We start from the raw sequence: 25,129 nt of genomic DNA on the forward strand, positions 1-25,129 counted from the left end.
TTCTTACTTCTGAATGAGAGCTAATTTGTATACTTTTCCCAGGAAGCATTGCCAGCTACCTATTGAGGCCTATCATGCCAGGACATGGAGACTCTGAGCTTGTTCCCTTGTTCCGCGTTTCGAGTCAATATGACCCTTAGTCATGGTTTATGCCATGACTAAGGGTCATATCTACCAGAAACAGGTTAATGTTTACTGTCCTTTATTGTATGTTGCTCATCGGATGAAAAAAATAAAGCATTTCCCTTTATTACACCAAAATGCTGGATTATGTGTTGTGGATGTGGATCGGACGTAGGTTCGGAGACGCTGCCAGCCTTTCCACGCTCAGGTGTTGATGAGTAGGGGTAGATGATGTTACCTCATTTTCCTCCTCTTCTCTGACTTACATCCTATCCTTTGTGCCCATTGCACCTAATATTCTTACTATAATTGTCTATCTTGGGCAACCTTACCTAAACCCCCACTTGTTATGGAACCCGTAGCAGCTCCTCGTTGAACAAGGGAGATAATTTACCCTATGTAACCTAGAGACTTTATTATAAGCAGTAAAATTACAGTGTTTTATGACTGTTAGCATTTATATGGAGACGTGTGACTCCACGAACACTCGGGACCAGAAGTGCGTTGGGATATAAAATAATGGGTCCCTCTTTGTCCATTTAATACCTTGGAAGAAAAACTGAAACAAGCAATTTCTTTATACTCAGGAGCTCTGCAGCTCATATAAATGCAGCTCAGTAAATGTCCCTGTCACTGAGTCCATGGAGCAGATCTATGGAGCAGATCCTGTTTGTGCAAGTGTGGAAGCGATTAAGCTCGGATAGCCGTCACGCACATCACCATGTTATTGGTCAGGTATAGTGTGTGACAGCTGAAACATTAATGTAGTGAGCTTAGGTTACCAGACCAGAGCATTACCCATAATCCCTTCCCTTTCCCACAGACATTGGGATATTAGCCGAACACGTTCTTGAGTTTTGTCTACTTCTACGGTTTCTCTCTGCTTTCTAATATATATCTGGGCTGGAGACTCTCTGGATTATAGAGGCATCTGGAAGCTTCGAATTCCCATTAGAGAGTATAGCAAGTGTAGGTCATGTGCCTGTCAGGATTTTCTGGCGGCTTCTTCCTGTATGTGTACGGTATAATACATCAGTCCTGAAGCGGCGGCAGCCTTATTATAGACACTATTCCTGCATCGGAGAGCTTTATATAAAATGTTTTTGGCACTTGGAAACAATACTCTGTGGATAAATATAATAACAGTGAGTGTATTGTCTACTTCAGGAGGACTGCTGAGGACCTACTAGTCCCTGAATGCCCTGTAAGACGCTAAATCTATATGTTGTGGAAATTATAACATCTGGACAAAGTGGAATGGGTCTATAGCAGTGATACACTTAGATCCCGTATAACCATGCTTTATAGGGGTGGGTTGTTCCATAAATAGTTACAAGAAGTTATCCCGTGGTCTGTTGTTTGATCATTGGGATCCAACCATTGGGTTGCCAAAGATCTCCAGATGAAGGCTGCACCCCCCCCCCCCCCCACCAACCCCCAGCACTCTAGACTGCTTTTTCTGATTTGGACTTCTGCCAGGCCAGCAGGAGTACAAAGTCTGTGCAAAAGATGGGGGGAAATGTGCTCTGGACAAGTAGGGAGACACCTAGTGGTAGCTTTTTGAAGCACAAATTAAACATAAAAAATGTAATTTTTTTAAAATCTAAGTACATTAGAAATATTTTGTATTTACCATAAGGAATGCAAGAGCAAAATTTAGTTTAAATGATAGTGCCCATTTAAGGCTGGTGGGGTTGGGGAAAAGCCACAGGCACCACCCTGATGACTCATGGTTCAGGCAGCATGAAAGTGATGACAGGTTCCCTTTATCAATTTGAGCAACTAGTCTTTGTTTACTAGTCTTTGACTGATATACTGAGATACAGAATTCCTATCTTCTTAAGGTGCCCGTACACTTTCAGTAACTATCTTTCCTGACCTTCCAGTACACATGAATATTCGACATGACAGAACCTTCATGTGACCTCTGTGGAGAGGGGAGAAGTAGGTCACAGCTAGACAACTCTCTCCCAGAACAGTAGGGTCAGGAAATTGAAATCAAACATGACCCACCATTCTCTCCATCAACATCACTTGTCGGAGAGAGTTGGGAAGCTGTAACACACGTCAGACACTCATTGTAATGTCTGGCTCGGGCTGAACACGAAGAGTTAAATGACTCTAGTTGGGCTATAGCTGCTTGGGGCTCATCTGTGTGGTCTTGGTGTGGTTCTCAGCTCTATTACCTATCAGGTAAGGTGTATCCCTGATTACCTGCCTACATAAGCTGGGAGCAGTGATCAGTTCATTGTCTGTGAATGGTTATACCTTAGCTGACACATCCTGCTTACTGAATACCTGCTTGTTTATTGATCTTTGGCTTTTCCCTTGACTCTTCTCTTGCTCTGTGTTCCTGTAATCTGCTATTTCCTTGTACCGACCTCGGCTAGACTGACATGGATTTGACCGTGTGTCTTAGTGGTTCTCTGTTAGTTTGTGTGTATCCAGCTGTTCCCTGACTCCTACTGTCTTTGTATTTTATTATTTTGTCAACGTTGCCCCGGCACTTAACAGGGAGGGTTTGTCATTATGGTTGTCGATTTGTCACTTAGGGCGCATAGACAATAGGTAGGGACAGTGGCTGTGGGTGTTTTAGGGCTTTACTGTTCCCTACACATACGTGACACTCATCTTGGCTTGACAAAGTTATTGAGTTTAGTTGACTTTAGTCTAAAGTGTATGGGAACCGTTGAAAGTGTGAGTAATGACTAGTACATGATTGACATATCTTCGCTGACAATTAGAGTTACCTTGTTGTATACTAACAATGCTATTTTTTTGTTCCTGTCTTGTAGGAGTTATCTACACTGCAGATGTTCTGGATAAAGAAACCACCGACTCATACTGGCTTACCATCTATGCCACCGACCGAGGTGTTGTCCCCCTTTTCTCTACCATTGAGGTTTATATTGAAGTGGAAGATGTCAACGACAATGCTCCTCTGACTTCACAACCCATCTATTATCCTACCGTTATGGAAAATTCTCCCAAAGATGTGTCCGTGCTCCAGGTCCAGGCTGTAGACCCGGATTCAAACACCAGCGACAAGTTGACTTACAAGATCACAAGTGGGAACCCTCAGAACTTCTTTGCCATTAATGCCAAGACAGGTAAGGTTTCAAAAAGTTTTATTTTTAAGTGTTTGTTGTAGATGGTCACTGACTGATGGCTTGTCCTGGATATGATTCTCCTTTCCCCCACAAGTTAGAGGCCTCCATCTTCTTATAAAATCAGTAAGTTCAGCCAACAGTGATCTAAAGTGTATGTTCAGCCTTAGGCCCATAGTTAGGCCAATTTCACACAATGCTGGATAATCTGGAAGAATATTTTTGTACTGTAGTAGTAGACATTACATACTGAACAAATCCCATACTAGAACACAAATGTGAATGTTGGTTGGGTCTGCTTCTCATAGGAGTCACATATAGCTATTGTGGTTTTTAGGGGATTTTATTTATTGTAACTACTGGTACTGTAGGCTAGACTCTATTGGAAAGTTAGTACTTGGTTGGTAGCTAAAAATCTATTTTTTTCAGCAGATTACTTTAGGCCTTTGACTTTGATAATATACTGTTATCTTTAAATTAGGCCAGATTGACACCATCCAGTGGTATCTCCCATATGAAACCCCCCACAAATGGTTTCTGTTCCAGTGAACATTAGTCATTCTTGTATTTTATGGACAGGTCAGTCATCTAAATAGTCAACACGTAATACTAAAGGCATCTGCAGAGAAAATTCCTGGATGGCTTTGGCTTCAATCAGCAAAATCCAAAACCATAATCAGGCATAATCTCTGGGGGAAATCCAGCAACAAGTTTTCTTTTTTCTCACAGTGCCCCCACAGGGAAAATGAGGCATTGCATGAGGAATTTCAACGTAAATGGTTTATCAGTGTAATGCAAGGATGTGCTTAGTCCTAAATGGTATACTCCTTAACCTACCAAATGAGTTAAAGGGGTATTCCAGCCTTTTCTGTTTAATAATATGGTGCTAAGGTACAGTGGGGAAAAATAGAAAAAAAAATAAGAAAAATTCCTACCCCCTGGTCCCCCCACTGGTCTCCTGCAGCTCCCATTCTCCTCCATCTGATTCACCATCTTTTTAATTCTTCCTGCCTTTCTTCTATTTTCCCTCCCCAGCACCAAGGGATAACCCTTATTATAGCATCAAAGCTAAGACCTGGGCTTAGAATTGTATTCTAATTCTGGTTTACATCTGCTTTGGAACACAACGGACCCTGTTGCACGTCAATGAAGTCCCCCAGATGCATCGTATGATGGATCTGGCACTGCATTATGGTTACTATCAGAAACAATACAGATGTGGCCTAATTCTACTATCCTGGTGAGAAAGAATTGCAGTGTAACCATGATATATAGTTTCCCCCCACCACCCACCACCATGGCCCCCCCCCCCCACCCCAAATATAAAAAAAATATAACAATGGAAGAAATGAAAATCTTAATCCTATAGAACATGATACTGATACGTTTAACCCTCTACTACTCCTATCTGAAACACATTACATCTTTCAGCCGGCAGAAGAAAACAGGTCAAGGCAGCAATTCCTACACACAGTCATTATACCTTCACCTCTAAGTGACTGCACCACCGTGGGGGGTCCTTTTGTTCATTTCATGTGGCGTCAGGAACCTTGAAATAACAAGGCGGACAGGGTATTGCTCACAGCAGCGTCCAGTTAGGTACATGTTCTGCGCATCTCTTCCCGTGGACCCTGCTGCTTCCACAGTACTCTGTATGCCCCTGTTTGCAACATTAAATCTTTCAATTTTCTACAAAATGGAAAGAGAACATTGTGGAACACCTGCCCTCCGTGTCTGAGGCTCAGACGTCGTCTCCAAATGAGCTGCTATTTTAACTCCAGCACTCACAAAAAAATTAAGTACAGCTTGTAGTCGGCACAACGCACGCGGGTTCTTTACATTAGGAAATGCATCTACTGCTGTTCAAATGACAGCTTCTGGATCAGGCACAGGAAGTTTTCTGCAGAAATTGCTCAGATTCTTCCTTTCATGTTCTTCTGGGATTTACTGAAATAAACAAATAGACAACCCAATATATATATATATATATATATATATATATATATATATATATATATATGGACATTAAAGATGAGGAGGAGCACCGTGCTAAGGAATCCAGATCCGTCTTGGTGCTCAGCTTCAGGAACAGACCGATTCCCAGAATAATATCCAATAGATGAAAGTAGAAGCGACACTCCAAAATTGTGATCAATAAATCGTGGGTTTATTCACACATCTGTGCAATAACAGCGACGTTTCGGCTCAACAATAGACCTTTTCTCAAGCATAGCAAACAGTGTATCATAGTGTATATATAGTATGTAGGGGATGTGGCGCTAATATAGTGCCTGTGGTTATCTGTGGATAACGGATGGTTAGTAGAGAGATAAGAGACTGCTCACCTTTAAGTGTTGCGCTAATTTCAGGCGCAACACTGATGTAAGCTTTGAGCAGGTGTCTTTTCGCAGGTACGCCGGGAGCAGCTGGCCGTCAGTCCCGTTGGAGACGGTGGATAAGATAATGTGGCAGATGTGGGAGGTAGGAATCCCGGCACGGGTTTCCCAAACCTTCCCGTGGGTGATGACTTCGGCGCTGCAGCGCTACACCGCCGGTGTAGCGCTGCAGCGCCGAAGTCGTCACCCACGGGAAGGTTTAGGAAACCCGTGCCGGGATTCCTACCTCCCACATCTGCCACATTATAGTGTATATATAGACACTATGATACACTGTTTGCTATGCTTGAGAACGGCTCTATTGTTGAGCCGAAACATTGCTGTTTTTGCACAGATGTGTGAATAAACCCACGATTTATTACCACCAAATGTGTAAGTTCTCCCACTTAAAAACATGAGCGAGGCGCCTGTAAATTTCATCATAGGTATACCTCAACTATGAGAGACAGCATGAGAAAAAAAAAATCCATAAAATCACATTGTCTGATTTTTAAAGAATTTATTTGCTAATTATGGTGGAAAATATTTGGTCACCTACAAACAAGCAAGATTTCTGGCTCTCACAGACCTGTAACTTCTTATTTAAGAGTCTCCTCTGTCCTCCACTCGTTACCTGTATTAATGTCACCTGTCTGAACTTGTTATCAGTATAAAAGGCACCTACCACAACCTCAAACAGTCACACTCCAAACTCCACTATGGCCAAGGCCAAAGAGCTGTCGAAGGACACCAGAAACACAAATGTAGACCTGCACCAGGCTGGGAAGACTAAATCTGATAGGCAAGCAGCTTGGTGTGATTAAATCAACTGTGGGAGCAATTATTAGGAAATGGAAGACATACAAGACCACTGATAATCTCCATAGATCTGGGGCTGGGGTACTGATCTGGTACTGATCCTGATTTATATCCTGTATTAAACTCCAGAGCTGCACTCACTTTTCTGCTGGTGAGATCACTGTGTACATACATTACATTACTTATCCTCTACCGATCCTGAGTTATATCCTGTATTAAACTCCAGAGCTGTGCTCACTATTCTGCTGGTGGGGTCACTGTGTACATACCTTACATTACTTATCCTGTACTGATCCTGAGTTATATCCTGTATTAAACTCCAGAGCTGTGCTCACTATTCTGCTGGTGGGGTCACTGTGTACATACCTTACATTACTTATCCTGTACTGATCCTGAGTTATATCCTGTATTAAACTCCAGAGCTGTGCTCACTATTCTGCTGGTGGGTCACTGTGTACATACATTACATTACTTATCTTCTACTGATCCTGAGTTATATCCTGTATTATACTCCATAGCTGTACTCACTATTCTGCTGGTGAGGTCACTTTGTACATACATTACATTACTTATCCTATACTGATCCTGAGTTATATGCTTTATTATACTCCATAGCTGTACTCACTATTCTGCTGGTGAGGTCACTGTGTACATACATTACATTACTTATCCTATACTTATCCTGAGTTATATCCTTTATTATACTCCAGAGCTGTACTCACTATTCTGCTGGTGAGGTCACTTTGGACATACATTACATTACTTATCCTGTACTGATCCTGAGTTATATCCCGTATTATACTCCAGAGCTGCACTCACTGTTCTGCTGGTGGAGTCATTATGTACATACATTACATTACTTATCCTATACTTATCCTGAGTTATATCCTTTATTATACTCCAGAGCTGTACTCACTATTCTGCTGGTGAGGTCACTTTGGACATACATTACATTACTTATCCTGTACTGATCCTGAGTTATATCCTGTATTATACTCCAGAGCTGCACTCACTATTCTGCTGGTGGAGTCATTGTGTTCATACATTACATTTTGTATCCTGTACTGATCCTAACAATTTACCCACAAACAATGCTGGGAGATTCCAGCTCTGAAGCTTGCAGAATTGTAAATGCCCAATGTATAATTGTGCATTGCTGTAATCGTTCAGAATTGTTTCTTATTGTAAACATACAGAGATGTTGGCTCTTTTCTTTATTATACTTTATGTCTCAGATGTCGCATTCATCCAGTGTAGTCCTAAAGAATTAATAATGAATAAGATTGTGGACTCGGCATCCCACAGTAAACCACCGGTCCAGATGACAATGTCAGGGTGAAGCAGAGGACATCCTACACCGCCACATTGTACGCTGAATACTTCTAACTAATTGCCATGGCGTTGATGAACCATTAACTCTGCAATGTGTGATGTGGGGCCCCGGAGACCCTTAGGGGTCCACTATATTACTGTATATAAACACACAACACAAGACGCAGAAAATTAGTTTTTTTTTTAGGCACTGAATAAACTTTCCTATGTAGAACCCAAGAGATGTTTTTTTTTGTTGTTGTTGTGTTTTTTGAGAAGCTAAAAAATTACAAAAGACGAAAGCTGAATAATATAATAAAGTCATAAAAGGTGATAGAAAGAGGCCGCGCATCGTGTGTTGTCGAGTACAGCAACATTCATAAGGAGGAGATATAAATGGACGGCCATACCGTTACACTTCCCGTCACCATTCTAATGTATTTTCTAGTCATTTTCGCCTCAGTGCCTTCGTCCCCAAGAGGGCTCATTGGCAAAACGGCAGCTCCGATAAACATGAAGTCGGCTAAATAGTGATTTCTCCCGAATGGCCCGAAACAACATTTCTTTTAGATCTTTGCTTCTCCCGGCCATGAGTTTACATTTTAATAATTCAGTTATTGTAGCTTTGTTTTGTATTATCTTGAGTGTGGACATGTTTTTACTAAAATTCTTGCAGGGATACTATCTTATTTCATTGTCAATGTTATTAATAGGTTGGATGGAGGAAGGGCCATGTACAGGTTTGCATAATTATCAGATTATGGTCTTAGATGGTCTTCTTCTATACGTTAGACTAGAGAGATTAACGATGATGTCTGCAAATAGCAATTTAAAGGATCAGTACATGAAAAGTAATGTATGTACACAGTGACCCCACCAGCAGAATAGTGAGTACAGCTCTGGAGTATAATACAGGATATAACTCAGGATCAGTACAGGATAAGTTATGTAATGTATGTACACAGTGACCTCACCAGCAGAATAGTGAGTACAGCTCTGGAGTATAATACAGGATATAACTCAGGATCAGTACAGGATAAGTAATGTAATGTATGTCCAAAGTGACCTCACCAGCAGAATAGTGAGTACAGCTCTGGAGTATAATAAAGGATATAACTCAGGATAAGTATAGGATCAGTAATGTAATGTATTTACACAGTGACCTCACCAGCAGAATAGTGAGTACAGCTATGGAGTATAATAAAGCATATAACTCAGGATCAGTATAGGATAAGTAATGTAATGTATGTACAAAGTGACCTCACCAGCAGAATAGTGAGTACAGCTATGGAGTATAATACAGGATATAACTCAGGATCAGTACAAGATAAGTAATGTAATGTATGTACACAGTGACCCACCAGCAGAATAGTGAGCACAGCTCTGGAGTTTAATACAGGATATAACTCAGGATCAGTACAGGATAAGTAACGTAAGGTATGTACACAGTGACCCCACCAGCAGAATAGTGAGTACAGCTCTGGAGTAAAATACAGGATATAACTCAGGATCAGTACAAGATAAATAATGTAATGTATGTACACAGTGACCTCACCAGCAGAATAGTGAGTACAGCTCTGGAGTATAATACAGGATATAACTCTGGTTATGTTTCCTTTTTGGCAATGCAAGTTGAGTATGTATGTGAGTGTTGTTAGATATTTGGTTAAGTAAGGTGCGTCTCTAGTATTTTCAATGGAAAACTGGGCTGGCCGGTTAGGCAGGATTTATGTTCTTTTATTTGAAATGTAAAGTTTGGGTTTATGTTATTTTATGTTGTTGTTTTCAGTTATGGCAAAGTTGTGCTGGTTTTGTTTTTTGTTATGATTTACATTTTTCTAATAAAAAGATTTACAGGATATAACTCTGGATCAGTACAGGATAAGTAATGTAATGTATGTACACAGTGATCTCACCTGCAGAATAGTGAGTACAGCTCTGGAGTATAATACAGGATGTATTTTTGCCTAGTCTAAATCTATATATACACATTATGCTGATGTTTAAAGATGGACATACCCTTTATGGCGAAGATCATGCGTCCGTAATGATATTTTTATTTCTCGATTACATAAAATAAACCCGTGAATGATTTTTCGTGATTATTGCGGACAGTTCCTTTAGCTCCCGGAGCTGTGATCTCTGCTAGGATCTGCATGGCTGGCACAGTCCTAATAGACTCGGAGTATTATTTTAGACAGTAGGTTAATAGCCTCTCATGTAAGCGCGTAGACTCCTGGTGTTTTACTTAAAGTTATCATTATTATTTTTTTCCCCAATTTCCTGTGATCAGCAGATTTTCCTTACTTTGCAGCCGGCTGCATCTATTAGGCCATTTGGATTAGGTAGAAAGGTAATCGAAATGCTGACTGCGGGGGAAAGTCTCGTCTAATGCTTCCCCATAGCCTGACATACTGACATCCGCTATCTGTCACTCCATCCATTTAGGCTTAAGACGTACTTAATAGTATTTCACCAGAACATGCAACGGGAGGGATTTCCAAAAAATTGTGCAAACCCTTTAATCTAACGGCGTGTTTTCTTATAGATAGGCTCGAAACTTTTTTCAAAGATATTTCTAAACTTTAGGCGGATGCGTCTTGTCCTTGCTACCTGCCTTCCTGCTACAATTTAACTACAAATATCTATTTAAAGGGGTACTTTTTTTAAAAAATCAACTGGTGCCAGAACGTTAAACAGATTTGTAAATGACTTCTATTAAAAAAATATTTATCCTTCCAGTACTTATTAGCGGCTGTATGCTACAGAGGAAATTCTTTGCTTTTTGAATTTATTTTTTGTCTTGTCCACAGTGCTGTCTGCTGACACCTGATGCCCGTATCTGGAACTGTCCAGAGCAGGAGAAAATCCCCATAGCAAACCTATACTACTCTGGACAGTTCCTGACACGGACAGAGGTGTCAGCAGAGAGCAATGGGGACAACACAAAAAAAGAAATTCAAAAAGCAAAGAATTTCCTCTGTAGCATACAGCTGCTTATAAGTACTGGAAGGATAAAGATTTTTTTAATAGAAGTAATTTACAAATCTGAAAAAATAGAATATTAGTCCTCAGCTCAATATCAGAAAAAAGATTAATGGGGGATGTCTGGTATCAATAATAGAGAAAAAACACAATTAATGTATAAATGGTATTTAATAAATATTAAATAGTGCGTTCCCGCAGGGCCCTGATATTGAGCTGAGGACTAATATTCTATTTTTTCACTTTTCTGCATCTCTCTGTGGGGGAGAGCTTTTAGTTAACCTCGCTCATTTTTCTGTGGTTGAGCTACACATATCTACATTTCCCTAATTTACAAATCTGTTTAACTTTCTGGCACCAATTCATTTAAAAAAAAAAAGTTTTCCACCGGAGTACCCCTTTAATAATGTTTTGCATTTATTACTATATAATAATAATCTGTTCTGAACAGTGTTTCCCAACCAGTGTGCCTCCAGCTGTTGCAAAACTACAACTCCCAGCATGCCCGGACAGCCAATGGCTGTCCGGGCATGCTGGGAGTTGTAGCTTTGCAACAGCTGGAGGCATACTAGTTGGGAAACACTGCCATTAAGATAGCAGATGAAGCTGGGAAGCTAGGGTTGCCGCATGGCCAGTAGTTAGTATTTTCTCTACCATGCCAGGATTTTTATATTAAAATAAATCAAGAAAGTTATACAGATTTGTAAATTACTTGTATATAAAAAAAAGAGGGGTACTCCGGTTGAAAAATTTTATTTTTTTAGGTCTTTATAAGTCAACTGGTGCCAGAAAGTTAAACAGATTTGTAAATGACTTCTATTAAAAAAGCTTTACCCTTCCAGTACTTTTTAGCAGCTGTATGCTACAGAGAAAATTCTGTTATTTTTGAATTTCTTTTTGTCTTGTCCACAGTGCTCTCTGCTGACGCTCTTTTTATTATAAATATATAAAAACTTAACAAAACAGAAAAACAGGCTTAACTAGCATTAACAAAACACAACACAACAAAACCTGCCTAACTGGCCAGCCCAACTTAACTAAACTAACTAAACACATAACATTATACCTACATATAAATTATCAAAAATACTATCACACACACATACCCACACATTCTTTACATAAACATAAAAATAGCTTTACTTAGCTTTAACTAAAAAAACAACCAGACTTGGTAAAACTCAACCACACATTACATTCACAACTAACCCACCCCAAAACCCCCACCACCACCACAACCCCCCCCTTTTTTTTTTTATATATGTTTTTTTATATATATATTTTTTTTATTTTTATTTTTTATTTTTTTACTAAAATTAAATTTTTTCCCTCACATATATACACATATATACATATATACATACATATATACATATATATATATATATATATATATATACATATACACATACATACATACACATACATACCCTTTTTTTAATCTACACTACCATAATACAACCAATATTAAATTAAAGTAATATAAAAATGCTAACTAAATCTGATCCGACTGCCTATCCCCATCCCCTCAAATAAGATAACCAATCCATACTATATAATAATATATACAATACGAATATAAAAACACAAATACATAACCTAAATGCAAATACATACATAAACTATATACACCAACAAACCAAAATATACACCTACAAAACACATGACATCCTACACTAGACTAACCCATTACCCACACAACCACCCACATTGACATGGGTCAGAGTCCATAGTCCATGGATATCGAGTCCAGTCCACAACTGACCCATGCCAGTCCCTCCAAACATCCACCAACCCACCAATTCCCCCACCCAACCTAATCTATACCCAAAACCAACTATACAAATACAACTTCATAACATAACATATACAAAACAATACAACCCAACTTAGGCCCAAGTTCGGTCGCCTGTAAGCCCTTTACGCAATCCATATTCTGAAAACAAAACAAAAAGACTAGGGTGTACATGCATAGCCCACCACCAGGAAGAAGGATGGCAATCCTGATGTTACTTTATAAACTCTCTCCACTAACTTTTCCCTATGACTCACCCTACTGTTATCCCTTCAACAAACTGACCCTGCACTCACCCTCTCTCTGTCCCTACATTGCTATCCCTAACCAGAAAAAGGGGTACTCTACCCAAGAGGTCTAGTACCTAGGGCACATCAAATGAAAAACCTCTCCACAGGAGAGAAGCCCTGCTGGTACCAAGACTGCCATACTCCAAAGACCTGATCTTCCCGAGGTCACCGGTGATGTTCCTACAGACCTCCACCTCGGAGAGGACTTTCCGCTGTGTAGATACTAGACACCGTGCGTTCCACGTGTAGTACCTAACTACTAAGCTGACTACAAATAAAGTGCCCCGGTCTCGGCCACCCAGGTTCCTGAATGCCCCATAAGCCCACTCCGGATAGGTAAGGCCGGCAAGCTGACTCCAGCCAATGGAAGCACCCACCCGGTTGTAGACCCCTATATTAAAGGGACAATGAAGCAGGAAGTGGTCCATGCTTTCCAGCATGTCCTCGCACTCTTCTCTGGGACATCCCCGGTCATCAGAGCTCCTACACTTCAAATTGTCCCTCACATATAGCTTCCCCTGAAAGCAGCGCCAGGCCAAGTCCCAAAACTTCTGGGGGATCCTTTTCATGTTTAAAAGGTACAACCCCACCCTCAGATCCCGACCTGGGCAGTCCCTGAGCGCCAGAGGCTTCTGGAAGTGGGTCAACAGAACCCGTTTGTCAAGGAACTGCCTTGACTGGGTCCTGATCTCCCACACTCCCAGACCCCACCGACGTATCGCCTTCAGAGTCGGGGTAGCATAAGCCGGAAGATATCCGTGTGGCGTACGGAGGTCCTTCACTTGCCCTCCTGTCTCCCATTCCTGGAAGAAAGGCCGAAACCATTCCCTGCAGGAGATTACCCACGGAGGAGCCCTCTCTGACCAGAGGTTTGAGATGTTAGCTTTCAAGAAGGTGTTTGTTAAGAACACCACAGGATTTACCATAGATAAACCCCCTAGTCTCCTCGTGCGGTACGTAACCTCCCTCTTGACTAGGTTCATCCTGTTCCCCCATAACAGTTGGAAAAACAGGCTGTAGATCCTAGTGTAGTAAGCCTCTGGTAAGATACATACGCTGCCCAGATAGATAAACAAGGGGAGCAGGTACGATTTGATCAGGTGTACCCTTTCCCTGAGGGTCATAGACCAACCCTTCCATTGGTCCACCTTCTGAGCGGCATCCTGGAGCTTACCATCCCAGTTTTTGGTGGGATAATCATCCTGGCCGAAAGTGATGCCCAAAACTTTTGCTGACTCTTGGGGCCCTGGAAGGGTGTCCGGGAGATCAAACGTGGGATCTCCCCCTCCCAGCCAGAGACTCTCACACTTATCCCGGTTGATCTTAGACCCGGATGCCTCAGAGTAGCGGTCCACTTCTGACATCACCACATCGACCTCCTCTCTCGAGGACACGAAAATGGTGACATCATCAGCGTATGCCACCACTCTCTGGGCGACATCCAGCTCCGCCAGACTCATCCCGACTCCCGCCAACGGCCCACAATCTACCCTCCGGACGAAGGGATCGATCGCAAACACGTATAAAAGCGGGCTCAAAGGACAACCCTGACGGACTCCGGACCCCACCTCAAAAGAGCGGCCAGACCAACCGTTCACAAGCGGGAAACTCTCTGCCCCTGCATACAAGATCTTAAGCCAATTAACAAAAGTACTTGGTAAGCCATATCTCAGTAGGACGGACCAGAGGTAGTCATGGTTCACCCGATCAAATGCTTTGGCCTGATCCAAGGACAGCATGTACCCCTTCCAGAGACCCGCACTACTCCGCTCCACTGCCTCCCTGACACTGAGGACAGCACTTAAGGTGCCTCGGCCTGGAACAGAGCAGTGCTGGGCCCCCGAAAGGAGCCGGGGTGCAAACTTCACCAGCCGATTAAACAGTATCTTGGCCAGAAGCTTCCTGTCCGTATTGAGAAGAGCTATGGGCCTCCAATTCTCAATCCGGCTAGGATCTTTACCCTTTGACAGGAGAATCAGGGCTGACCTCCTCATTGACTTCGGCAGAGTGCCCGAGGAGAGACACTCATTGAATACCTCAGTCAAGAGGGGAGCTAAAGACTCCTTAAAGGTCCTGTACCACTCGGATGTTAAGCCATCCGGACCTGGCGACTTCTTAGGGGCAAGCCCCTCGATCGCCAGTCTCACTTCCTCTTCCCTGATTTCTTCTGCCAAAACATCAAGAGAGGGGTCTACCCCTGGCTCAGGAAAGGTTTCAGCCAGGAAAACCGACATCCCGTCTCGATCTAGATCCTTCCTTCCCAAGAGGTGCGAGTAGAAGGATCTGACGACCTCCAAGATCCCCGATCTGGACCGATTCAGAGATCCTGTACTATCGATCAGTCCTGAAATGACTTTACTGCTCACTGACATCTTACAGTTTCTGTAAGGGTCGGGCGAGCGGTACTTCCCGAAATCCCTCTCAAAAACCAAAGATGCGTGCCTATCGTACTGACACCTCATCAGCAAGGATTTCACTCTGGAGATATCCTCTCGGCTACCTCCAGTCGAGACAAGAAGCTCGAGTTTCCTCCTCAGACCCTGATACAAGCGATACCTGTTCAGGGACCTGAGGCTCGAGAGCTGGCGGAAGAACCCCGCAACCCGCTTCTTGAATATCTCCCACCACTCCAGCTTATTACTACAAAGATCCAGTAAAGGTACCTGACTCTGAAGAAAATCCTCAAAGGACTGTCTTACCTCCGCTTCCACCAGGAGGGACGAATTCAGCTTCCAATAACCTTTACCCATCCGGGGGGTCTCTGAAACATTCAGGGAAAACAAAATCATACAGTGATCGGAGAACTCCACCTCAACCACGGACACTGTGGAAGAGACAGCTTCCTCCTTTAAATAAAACCTGTCTATTCTAGACCTGCGGCTACCTTGATGATAGGTGAAACCCGCGTGGCCCGAGGGGCTCCGGATGTGGGCGTCCTCTAGGCGAGCTTCTCTAGTTATGCTAATTAGTGCCACACTATCGCAAGTCAGTGGACCATTGGAGCCTCTCCTATCCTGGGACCTCGTGACATTATTGAAGTCCCCTCCAAAGATCACCTGCCGACTCGTAAAAAGAAAGGGCTTAATCCTCATAAAGAGATCTTTACGGCCCCGCTTAGTTTGCGGGGCGTAGATGTTAATGAGCCGGAGCTCTTGTCCCTTCATGAAGACATCAATGATCAGGCACCTCCCCATTTCTAGCTCAATAACCCGTCTGCATTCAACAGGAGCGGAAAAAAAGACCGCCACCCCACTATACGGCTCAGCCGCAAGAGACCAGTGGGAGGGACCGCGCCTCCACTCTCTCCTGGCTTTTGCCAGAGAGGCAAGATCTGACAACCTGGTCTCTTGTAAAAAGAAAATGTCGGCTTCAACACGGCCGAGAAAATCAAAGGCTGCAAATCTAGCCGTATCTGACTTTATACTGGCACAGTTAATAGATGCCAGCGTCAGTGGGGTGAGTGCCACCATCATGGGTGATTGAGTTAGATGGCCTCACCCCTTAAACCTTCTTCCTCTCCTTCCCTCCACCCCCATCGGAATCAGAGGAAGACCCTTTACTTCTTTTTAAACTCTGGGACATATCCATCCCAGGATCTTTACCTCCGGCACCTGGTGCTACCTCTCCCCCTGAGGAAACTACCCCAGAGGAAGGAGGCTCGGTACCTCCTGGAGGCCGCACTGCCTCCTGACCCTCGAGAAGAGGAGGGGAGATGGTATCCCCGAGGGCCTCATATCGATTCGAAAGGACGATCAGAGGGTCAGAGACTGAGTTGTTCCTTCTATGGTCTGAGGCTACAATTGAAGAGGAGGACGGCGCCACCTTACTCTTACACTTCTTCCTCCTCTTCTTTTTCTGGCCACCATTTACTGTCTGCCCCTCCTCCTCCTCCTCATCCACAGTTTCGAATTCAGAGGTATGACTGGAGGAAGGAGCATCTTGACCTTCTTCCCTACGCAGTCTCCCTATCTCCTCGTCCAGTTTGGCCTCACCCAAAGCCTCAGAGTTATTCTGACCTCCTTCTGAGCCAGTGTCTGGAGTGGGACCCCGAGCTACCCCTGGCACCTGGGCATTCTCAAGGGCCCTCTCCAACCTGCGCTTCTCCTCTCGCCTCCGCATAGAGGGGGTCTTATGTTTTTCCTTCACTGGCTTTGGTGCCCCCTCTCCTCCACTGGTCCCCTCCCCCGCTGGGGCAACTGTTAGGCTTTCCCCAGACGGGGCGGTCACAGCATTAGAGAACGAGCGCGGACACCGGCTGAACGGGTGACCTAAGTCACCACACAAGTTACACCGAATCTGCCCACAGGTGGCCGCCAGGTGACCCACCCCACAGCAGAGGGCGCATATCTGCTGAGTGCAGTTGGCACTAAAGTGGTTTGGGTCACCACACCTGTGACACAGCTTCGGCTGCCCCTGGTAGAAGATCTGAATTCTGTCGCGTCCCAGGAAGGCGGCCGAAGGAATGTGGGTGACAGTGTTCCCGGAACGCCTGAGACGGACGGAAAACGTCCAGGCCCCAGACCATATATTGTGCTCATCAAAGTTTTTCCGGGGGATGTCCGTCACCTCCCCGTACCTGCCCAGCCAGGTCATAATGTCATAACAAGAAAGTGACTCGTTACGGGTCAAAACGGTCACTTTCCTTACCATACTCTGGCGAGATACCGCTTTTACAGCGAAATCTCGCCATCCGGGCTCGTTTTTCACCAGCTCATAATTAGACCAGAAGAGATCTAGTCCCTCCGGCCTAACAAAGCTGACGTCAAACTCAGAGGAGCCGAAAGGGTGGATCAGGGCAAAGATGTCCCTAGCCCTGAAACCCATCTGGAAGAGAAGCTCCACCACTTTGCCCCTTTGGGGGCACGCATCTTCGCCTTTCCAGACCAGACGGGCCACATTCCTGCGACCTACCTCCTGCCCGGGTGTCTGGAGGGACCATACAGTCTCCCCATTTCTCTGTCGGAATGCTCCCAGACCATGTCTCTCCACCCAGAAAGATAGGTCCATCTCCTTTCCCTCTACCTGGAGCGTCCTTTCTCCTCTCTTTAGTGCCTCCAGGAGGCGCCGTTGCAACTGACCGTCACCAGATACAGGAGGTAAAGATCCCACTGAACCCCCGGCCGCCACGCTGGCATAACTCCTGGCGACCGAGGGGGCAGCCGGACCAGACCCTGTCCCTACGGCCCCACCTAAACCACCTGCACTGCCACAAACGTCACTATTATACACACCACTACTACTCCTCTCATTCACTCCACTATCACTCCTCCCATCTGCACCACTCCCACTCATTCCACTACCACCCCGCCCATTCACTCCACTACCACTCCTCCCATCCGCACCACCACCACCACTCCTCCCATTCAATCCACCACCACCACTCACTCCACTACCACTCCTCCCATCTGCATCACTGCCACCCCGCCCATTCACTCCACTACCACTCCTCCTATTCACTCCATTACCACTCCTCACATTCACTCCACCATCACTCCCACATACACTCCTTTCATCCACAGCACTACTACTCCCATCATTCACACACCTTGTAGTGACATTGCTTTTGGTTTTATTAGCAGTGTTTTTGGGATCAGCCGCTGCTTCACCCACTACCTCTGGGCTGGCCAGGACGGGCTTTAGCTGGATCTCTGTCGGCGATGCTGATTCCTCCTCCATGTGGGATGTCACCGCAGACATCACATCCCGAGGCCGAGGCTGCCCCTCCAAGCGCACCTCTGCCCCTCCACCTGCCACTGACTTGCAGGGACCCTCCTCCCTCACAGGGGAAATCCCTACAGCGTCCATGCCACACACTGCGCCTGACTGCACGGGATCAGCAGCGGGTCCCGGTGCCTGGACACTCCCCCCCCTCTCAGGGGAGTGCCCTGCAGAGCTGATAACAATGCCAGGGACACCCACCATTAACCCATCCTGCTCTTCCCTACCAGCAGGATGCGTGACTGTAGCACCCACGGCCATGTTGGATGCAGCACTGTACCCCCCGTGCTGGTCCCGTTCCACAGCAGAAACTGGATCTGGCAGGGTGGGGGGCCCAGCAGTCTGAACCAACTTCTCAGGTGGCCCAGACTGCTGGATAGGGGAGAAAACAAACATGACTTGCTCCTCAGCCTTTTTCTTCCTCCTGTTCTTTTTCTTCCTTTTATTCTCCTCAGGGCCCAGGTCCTGGCCAAAACTGAAATTTTCCAGACGGGTGGGTGACTCCTGCATCACTATGGCCCGCAGGAGCCCCCCACCGACTGGGCCGCTGTCACCACCATCACTACTGTCGCTTTCCTCTGAGGTGGTTGGTAAGGCGACTTGAGCAGGGTTAATATATTCTGCACTTGGGGTGACAGAGGTCTTAGGGGTACACGGGGTATCACACACATCCCCCTCACTCTCATCACCCTCACTGCCGCCATCTCCCTCACCACCTTCCTCCATCTTCTCCTCTGTATCACACAGGTGTTCTTCCTCCCCCTGACTATCCTCTTCCTCCTTCACAGGGGTCCGCATGATTTTATAGCGGTCCTCGTTTTTTAATTTTTCTTTAAACATACCCGCTCCCTCTATGATCTGCATTCGGGCTCTCACCACCTCCTGCTCCTCTGCCTTCAGCTCGCACACTCTAGCAGCAAACTTAGCCCTCATAGCCTTGGCAGAGTTATCTGTCTGGTAGCGGGCAAACTTCAGATCCTCCCTTAACACTTTCAGCTTCTTTCCCAGCTGTTCGTATTCCACCAGCTTTGCCTGCATGCGGGATCCAAACGTGGCAAGCGACTCCCTGGGTCCCTTCACCCCCCATTGCTGGGGTTCCGTAACATTAGAAACAGTCCCTGAAGACACAACAGTTATCTTCCTACCGTATGCCTTGCGGTTTCCAGCGATGGACGGGGGAGTGGGCTCCACATTACTGCGGAGCCTGCTGGATCTTCTGACCCCGTCCTTGGAATCGGCCGTAACTCTCTCACTCCCACCCCCCACCGGCCTAGTACGGGAGGTGGAAGGCCGTGGGTCCATAGCAGGAGGCTCTTCCCAGGAGTCTGACACCCTCCTGGGGAAAAGGTTGCTGGAAAAAACTCCTTCTCTCCTCTCTCTCTGGACAACTCTGGAAGTGAGACACACCCAACAGCTGCTGTGTTCCACAGGAAGTGCTCTCTGCTGACACCTCTGTCCGTGTCAGGAACTGTCCAGAGCAGCATAGGTTTGCAATGGGGATTTTCTCCTGCTCTGGACAGTTCCTGATACGGGCATCAGGTGTCAGCAGAGAGCAGTGTGGACAAGACAAAAAAGAAATTCAAAAAGAACAGAATTTCCTCTGTAGCATACAGCTGCTAAAAAGTACAGGAAGGGTAAAGATTTTTTAATAAAAATAATTTACAAATCTGTTAAATTTTCTGGCACCAGTTCATAAAAAATAAAAAAACAAAAATGTTTTCCACCGGAGTACCCCATTAATCCTTCCAGCACCTATCAGCTGCTGTATGCTCCAGAGGAAGTTGTGTAGCTCTTTCCAGTCTGACCACAGTGCTCTCTGCTGCCACCTCAGGAACTGTCCAGAGCATGAGCAAATCCCCCATAGCGAACCTCTGAACAGTTCCTGACATGGACAGAGGTGGCAGCAGAGAAGACTGTGGTCAGACTGGAAGAAACTACACCTCTGGAGCATACAGATAGGCTACGACTTTAAAGGGGTACTCCACTGATCAGCATTTGTTCCAAACGCTGAACAGCGGAGTACCCCTTTAAGCAACCAGAATGTCCATAGATTGGTGGTGCTCAACACCGATATAATGCACAAGACCCTTTTATAAGTAGATTTACAGTAGAAATAATGTGTTGCACTCACCGAGTTCTTCTCAGGTGGACAAATCTTTTTTATTTAAAAAGCAGTGCACATAGTAATATGCAGGGAAGCTCGGACCCTGGCAACGCCCATGAGGTAACAGCCGTTTCATACATCATGCTTATGATTGACTGCCTTAGCAAAGCTGTCCTCAAAGGTACAGTAGTCATCATGATCGAAAAGAGGATCAATATCACATTTAACACAGCAAGGGGTTTCTGAATAGGTACCTAAATGATGCCCCTGGGAAATGGTCTGAAATTCCCCTAATGGCTACACAGAACTAATTTCCAGCTATAAGTTCTCGCTGGAGGCGGGGCTTCCTTGACGCATACACTTACACATCTCTCTGCTAGTAATTTGCCAGATGAGGTAAAATGCAATATAGACACAAAACACTTACCGTATATACTCGAGTATAAGCCGACCCGAATATAAGCCGAGGCCCCTAATTTCACCCCAAAAACCCAGGAAAAGTTATTGACTCGACTATAAGCCTAGGGTGGGAAATACATCACCCCCCCCATGTAATCATCCAGACCCCGTGATTTTCACCCCCGTCATCATCACCCTGTTATCATCACCCTGTCATTATCACCCCCGTCATCATCACCCTGTCATTTTTACCCCCCTGTCATTATCCAGATCCCCGTCATCATTGCCCCCCGTTCCTCATCACCGCTTGTCAATCCCTTCATCAGTGGTCTTCAACCTGCAGACCTCCAGATGTTGCAAAACTACAACTCCCAGCATGCCCGGACAGCCATCGGCTGTCCTGGCATGCTGGGAGTTGTAGTTTTGAAACATCTGGAGGTCCGCAGGTTGAAGACCACTGAGGCCTTCGTCATCATCCAGACCCCCCTTTAGTTTTCTACTCACCTCCCCTCGGTGGGAAGGAAGGGTGAGCTGGTCTGGGCCATCTATGCTGCAGGGGCCATCTGGTGGGGAGGGTTAGTCGTTCCGGGCTGTCCATTTTCACCAGGAGGCCCTCTTCTCAGCTCCGGGCTGGCCCCGGACTAGTGACATTGCCTTGACGACGCACAGGGACGTCTGCTGCGCAGGGACCAGCCCTGGACTAGTGATGTTGCTTTGACGACGACACACAGGGACGTTCATGCGCAGGTAGGTCTGCTGCACACGGACGTCCCTGTGCGTCGTCGTCAAGGCAACGTCACTAGTCCGGGGCCAGCCCGGAGCGGAGAAGAGGGCCTCCTGGTGAAAATGGACAGCCCCGAACGACTATCCCTCCCCACCAGATGGCCCCTGCAGCATAGATGGCCCAGACCAGCTCACCCTTCCTTCCCACCGAGGGGAGGTGAGTAGAAAACTAAAGGGGGGTCTGGATAATGACGAAGGCCTGGCAGTGGTCTTCAACCTGCGGACCTCCAGATGTTGCAAAACTACAACTCCCAGCATGCCCGGACAGCCGGGCTTATACTCGAGTATATACAGTAATAGTCATTTCCCATGAAAGGGCTTGGGGATCACCGGACTGGAAAAGTTACCATGTAGCAGAAATACATCACTTTTACATTCGATGGTTCAGCACGTCAGCTCCAAATACTGCAAGAGAGAAGCACATGAAAGGGACATCAGAAAATGACTATTGGTTTAATGTATTGTTTTATGTCAATCATATTTTTTTTAATCATTTTTGGTGATTTGTTAGTTTTTAATCTTTTTTTATTTTACTATCCATATTTTATCTATATTGCTTAGTTTTCAGTCTGGCCTTTCGGCCAACTATTAAAGGAGTACTCAGAAAGTAATTTATTTATTTATTTATTTTTAAATCACCTGGTGCCAGAAAGTTATACAGAAACGTTAATTACTTCTATTTAAAAATCTTAATACTTCCAGTACTTATCAACTGCTGTATGCTCCAGAGGAAGTTGTGTAGTTCTTTTCTGTCTGATCACTTTGCTCTCTGCAACTGCCTCTGTCCATGTCAGGAACTGTCCAGAGTAGGAGAAAATCCCCATAGCAAACATTTGCTGCTCTGGACAGTTCCTGACATAGACAGAGGTGGGAGCAGAGAGCACTTTTGTCAGGCTGGAAAGAACTACACAACTTCCTTGGAGCATACAGCCTCTGACAAGTGCTGGAAGGATTAAGATTTATTTATAGAAGTAATTTACAAATCTGTCTGGCACCAGTTGAATTAAAAACATTTTTTTTCCCTCTGGAGTACCCCTTTAAGCTAAGACTCCCTGTTCTGTCTGCGATGATAAGGAGATGACTGCTGGAAAGTGATCTGTACAGAATTGCAGTGATACATGACAGCAGTAGATAAAAAAAGATAATAGTTGATGCTCACAGCTCAGCCTTACCTCTTCAAAGGTCGCAGAGAATGCCCAGACACCTTTCCTATTGATGTGAATAGGACAGCTCCTGTCTTTCGTTGCCTATGTCCATGAGTTTTGCTGTAAAGCATACCTCGAAATGCTGTTAAAAACAGCTCAGGCAAGATAGCTGCCAGCATAGTAAAAAATGTAATTAAAAAAATTGCAAAAAAAATAGTAACTGATTAGGAAAAAACATGGTTCAGTATCTGACTCTAGTGAGTGTAAATAAACTAGGCAATGCTTTTACCTTAAAGAGGTATTCTGGGCAAAAACATCTTATCCCCTATCGAAAGGATAGGGGATAAGATGTCTGATAGTGTGGGGCCCGCTGCTGGGACCCCACGGTCTCCCTGCAGCAGCCCGCATTCTATGCGTAGCTGCGTCTGAAGTTTCGGAAACCCCCGGGCTTCCGAGACGGGGACGTGACATCATGCCACGCCCCCTCCATTCATTTCTATGGGAGGGGGCGTAATGGCCGCAGCGCCCCCTCCCATAGACATGAATGGAGGGGGCGTGACGTCACGTCCCCATCTCGGAAGCCCGGCGATTTCCGAAACTTCAGACACAGCTACACATAGAATGCGGGCTGCTGCAGGAAGAACGTGTGGGTCCCAGCGGCGGGCCCCCCGCGATCAGACATCTTATCCCCTATCCTTTCGATAGGGGATAAGATGTTTTTGCCCAGAATACCACTTTAAATCCAGGCATTTGCTAAATGCTTGTGACTAGTTTGGATAACCAACACTGCCCTGTAGCTCCCCCTAAACTTTTACTGAATGTGGCTGCATAATTCAGCTGCCAATTCTGTAACCAAAAATCAGGTATAGGATTTGGGGGAGATTTAACAAAACCTGTGTAGAGGAAGTGGAGCAGTTGCCCGTAGCAACCAATCAGATTTCTTCTTTCACTTTTGAAAAGGCCTCTGAAAAGTGAAAGAAGCGATCTGATTGGTTGCTATGGGCAACTGGTCAACTTTTCCTCTGGACGGGTTTTGATAAATCTCCCCCATTGTGTCTATATCTCAGCACACGAAGCTTCGGCCCTGGAGATGTAGTCACTAGTCAACTTTACCTCTGGACAAGTATTGATGAATCTCCCCCGAAGGGGGAGATTCATCAAAACTTGTTCAGAGGAAAAGTTGACCAGTTGCCCATAGCAACCAATCAGATCACTTCTTTCAATTTCGAAAAAAGGCCTCTGAAAAAATGAAAGAAGCGATCTGATTGGTTGCTATGGGCAACTGGTCAACCTTTCCTCAGCACAAGTCTTGATGAATCGCCTCCCTAGTCCCACCATATGGAGCCTCTGTATGGCACCGCAATCTCCTCTAGCAACAACACCATAGACATGATGCCCGATGGTTCCTTACAAGACCCACAACATGACGTGATCTCATTTGTATACGGTCACCTCACGCGCCGTTTCTAAAATGCCAATTTCCGCGGGTGCCTCCTAATTTCTGGCCGGTGGAATACGAAAACTATACTCAATATAAAGCCTAGCATTCTCTTTAAGACCGAATAAAATTGCATGCACGGGAGAATATTTTCCACGGCCGACATGCTAAACAGCGTCGCTGTAAGTGATCTTAAGGGGGCCGGCTGCCTCTGCTTGCCTGTGAAGGGCGCAGCGTCTCGTGCTGAGATAATGTCATGTTTTAGACAGCTGAATATGTCAGGTACTGCGTCCTAGGGTTTCTCATTGGCGAGGGTACTAATTCAGTGTGAATGAGGTAATCACGTTGCATTTGCAGATCTGACACCCTGAGATGAGATTGACGGTCACCTGCTCATTTTCACTTCACAGCTCATACGGAGAGCGCTGTCTCCTCGACGCGTTTTAGTGTCGAACCCCCGATCCCATTAGAATATCACTCTGGATTATATGTTTTATAATAACAGGATCAGCTCTGGAAAATTTCTCACCGCCATATGACATCTGACAATATAATTGCACCTATAGGGCCTAGACTTACTTGTTTAAACTTTCCCAGTTGTTTTTAGGGTAAATCCCATTAGTCCTGTAGACAGAGCACAGCAGAAGACATTTGTGTAACGTTAGGCTCCGACATTTATCCCCTTCCCGCAAATGGACTGCACTCAGCACGCATCATACCCGGTGGATCCAGGTTGC

General features: G+C 45.2%; 1 protein-coding gene and 1 long non-coding RNA gene across 9 annotated transcripts in view; one reads left to right on the forward strand and one right to left on the reverse strand.

Moving 5' to 3' along the window:
* Window positions 1-25,129, forward strand: part of FAT3 (FAT atypical cadherin 3) — a 671,890-nt gene that overhangs the window by 328,182 nt on the left and 318,579 nt on the right. For all 7 annotated transcript variants that reach the window (XM_056561437.1, XM_056561434.1, XM_056561436.1 and 4 more), the window contains one exon: window positions 2,919-3,233. In XM_056561437.1, coding sequence (XP_056417412.1) covers window positions 2,919-3,233 — 315 coding nt within the window. The remainder of the gene's footprint in view (window positions 1-2,918; window positions 3,234-25,129) is intronic.
* Window positions 3,245-21,716, reverse strand: LOC130358328 (uncharacterized). 2 transcript variants are annotated; one of them, XR_008889471.1, is made up of 3 exons: window positions 21,531-21,716; window positions 5,019-5,177; window positions 3,245-3,438 (listed from the first exon to the last, which is right to left on the reverse strand). It is a non-coding gene; the product is annotated as an uncharacterized LOC130358328 (long non-coding RNA). The 2 variants fall into 2 exon arrangements; XR_008889470.1 differs by having other exon boundaries at window positions 4,714-5,177.

The sequence above is a fragment of the Hyla sarda genome, chromosome 2 (assembly GCF_029499605.1).
Source record: "Hyla sarda isolate aHylSar1 chromosome 2, aHylSar1.hap1, whole genome shotgun sequence".
NCBI classification, from domain to species: Eukaryota; Metazoa; Chordata; class Amphibia; order Anura; family Hylidae; genus Hyla; species Hyla sarda.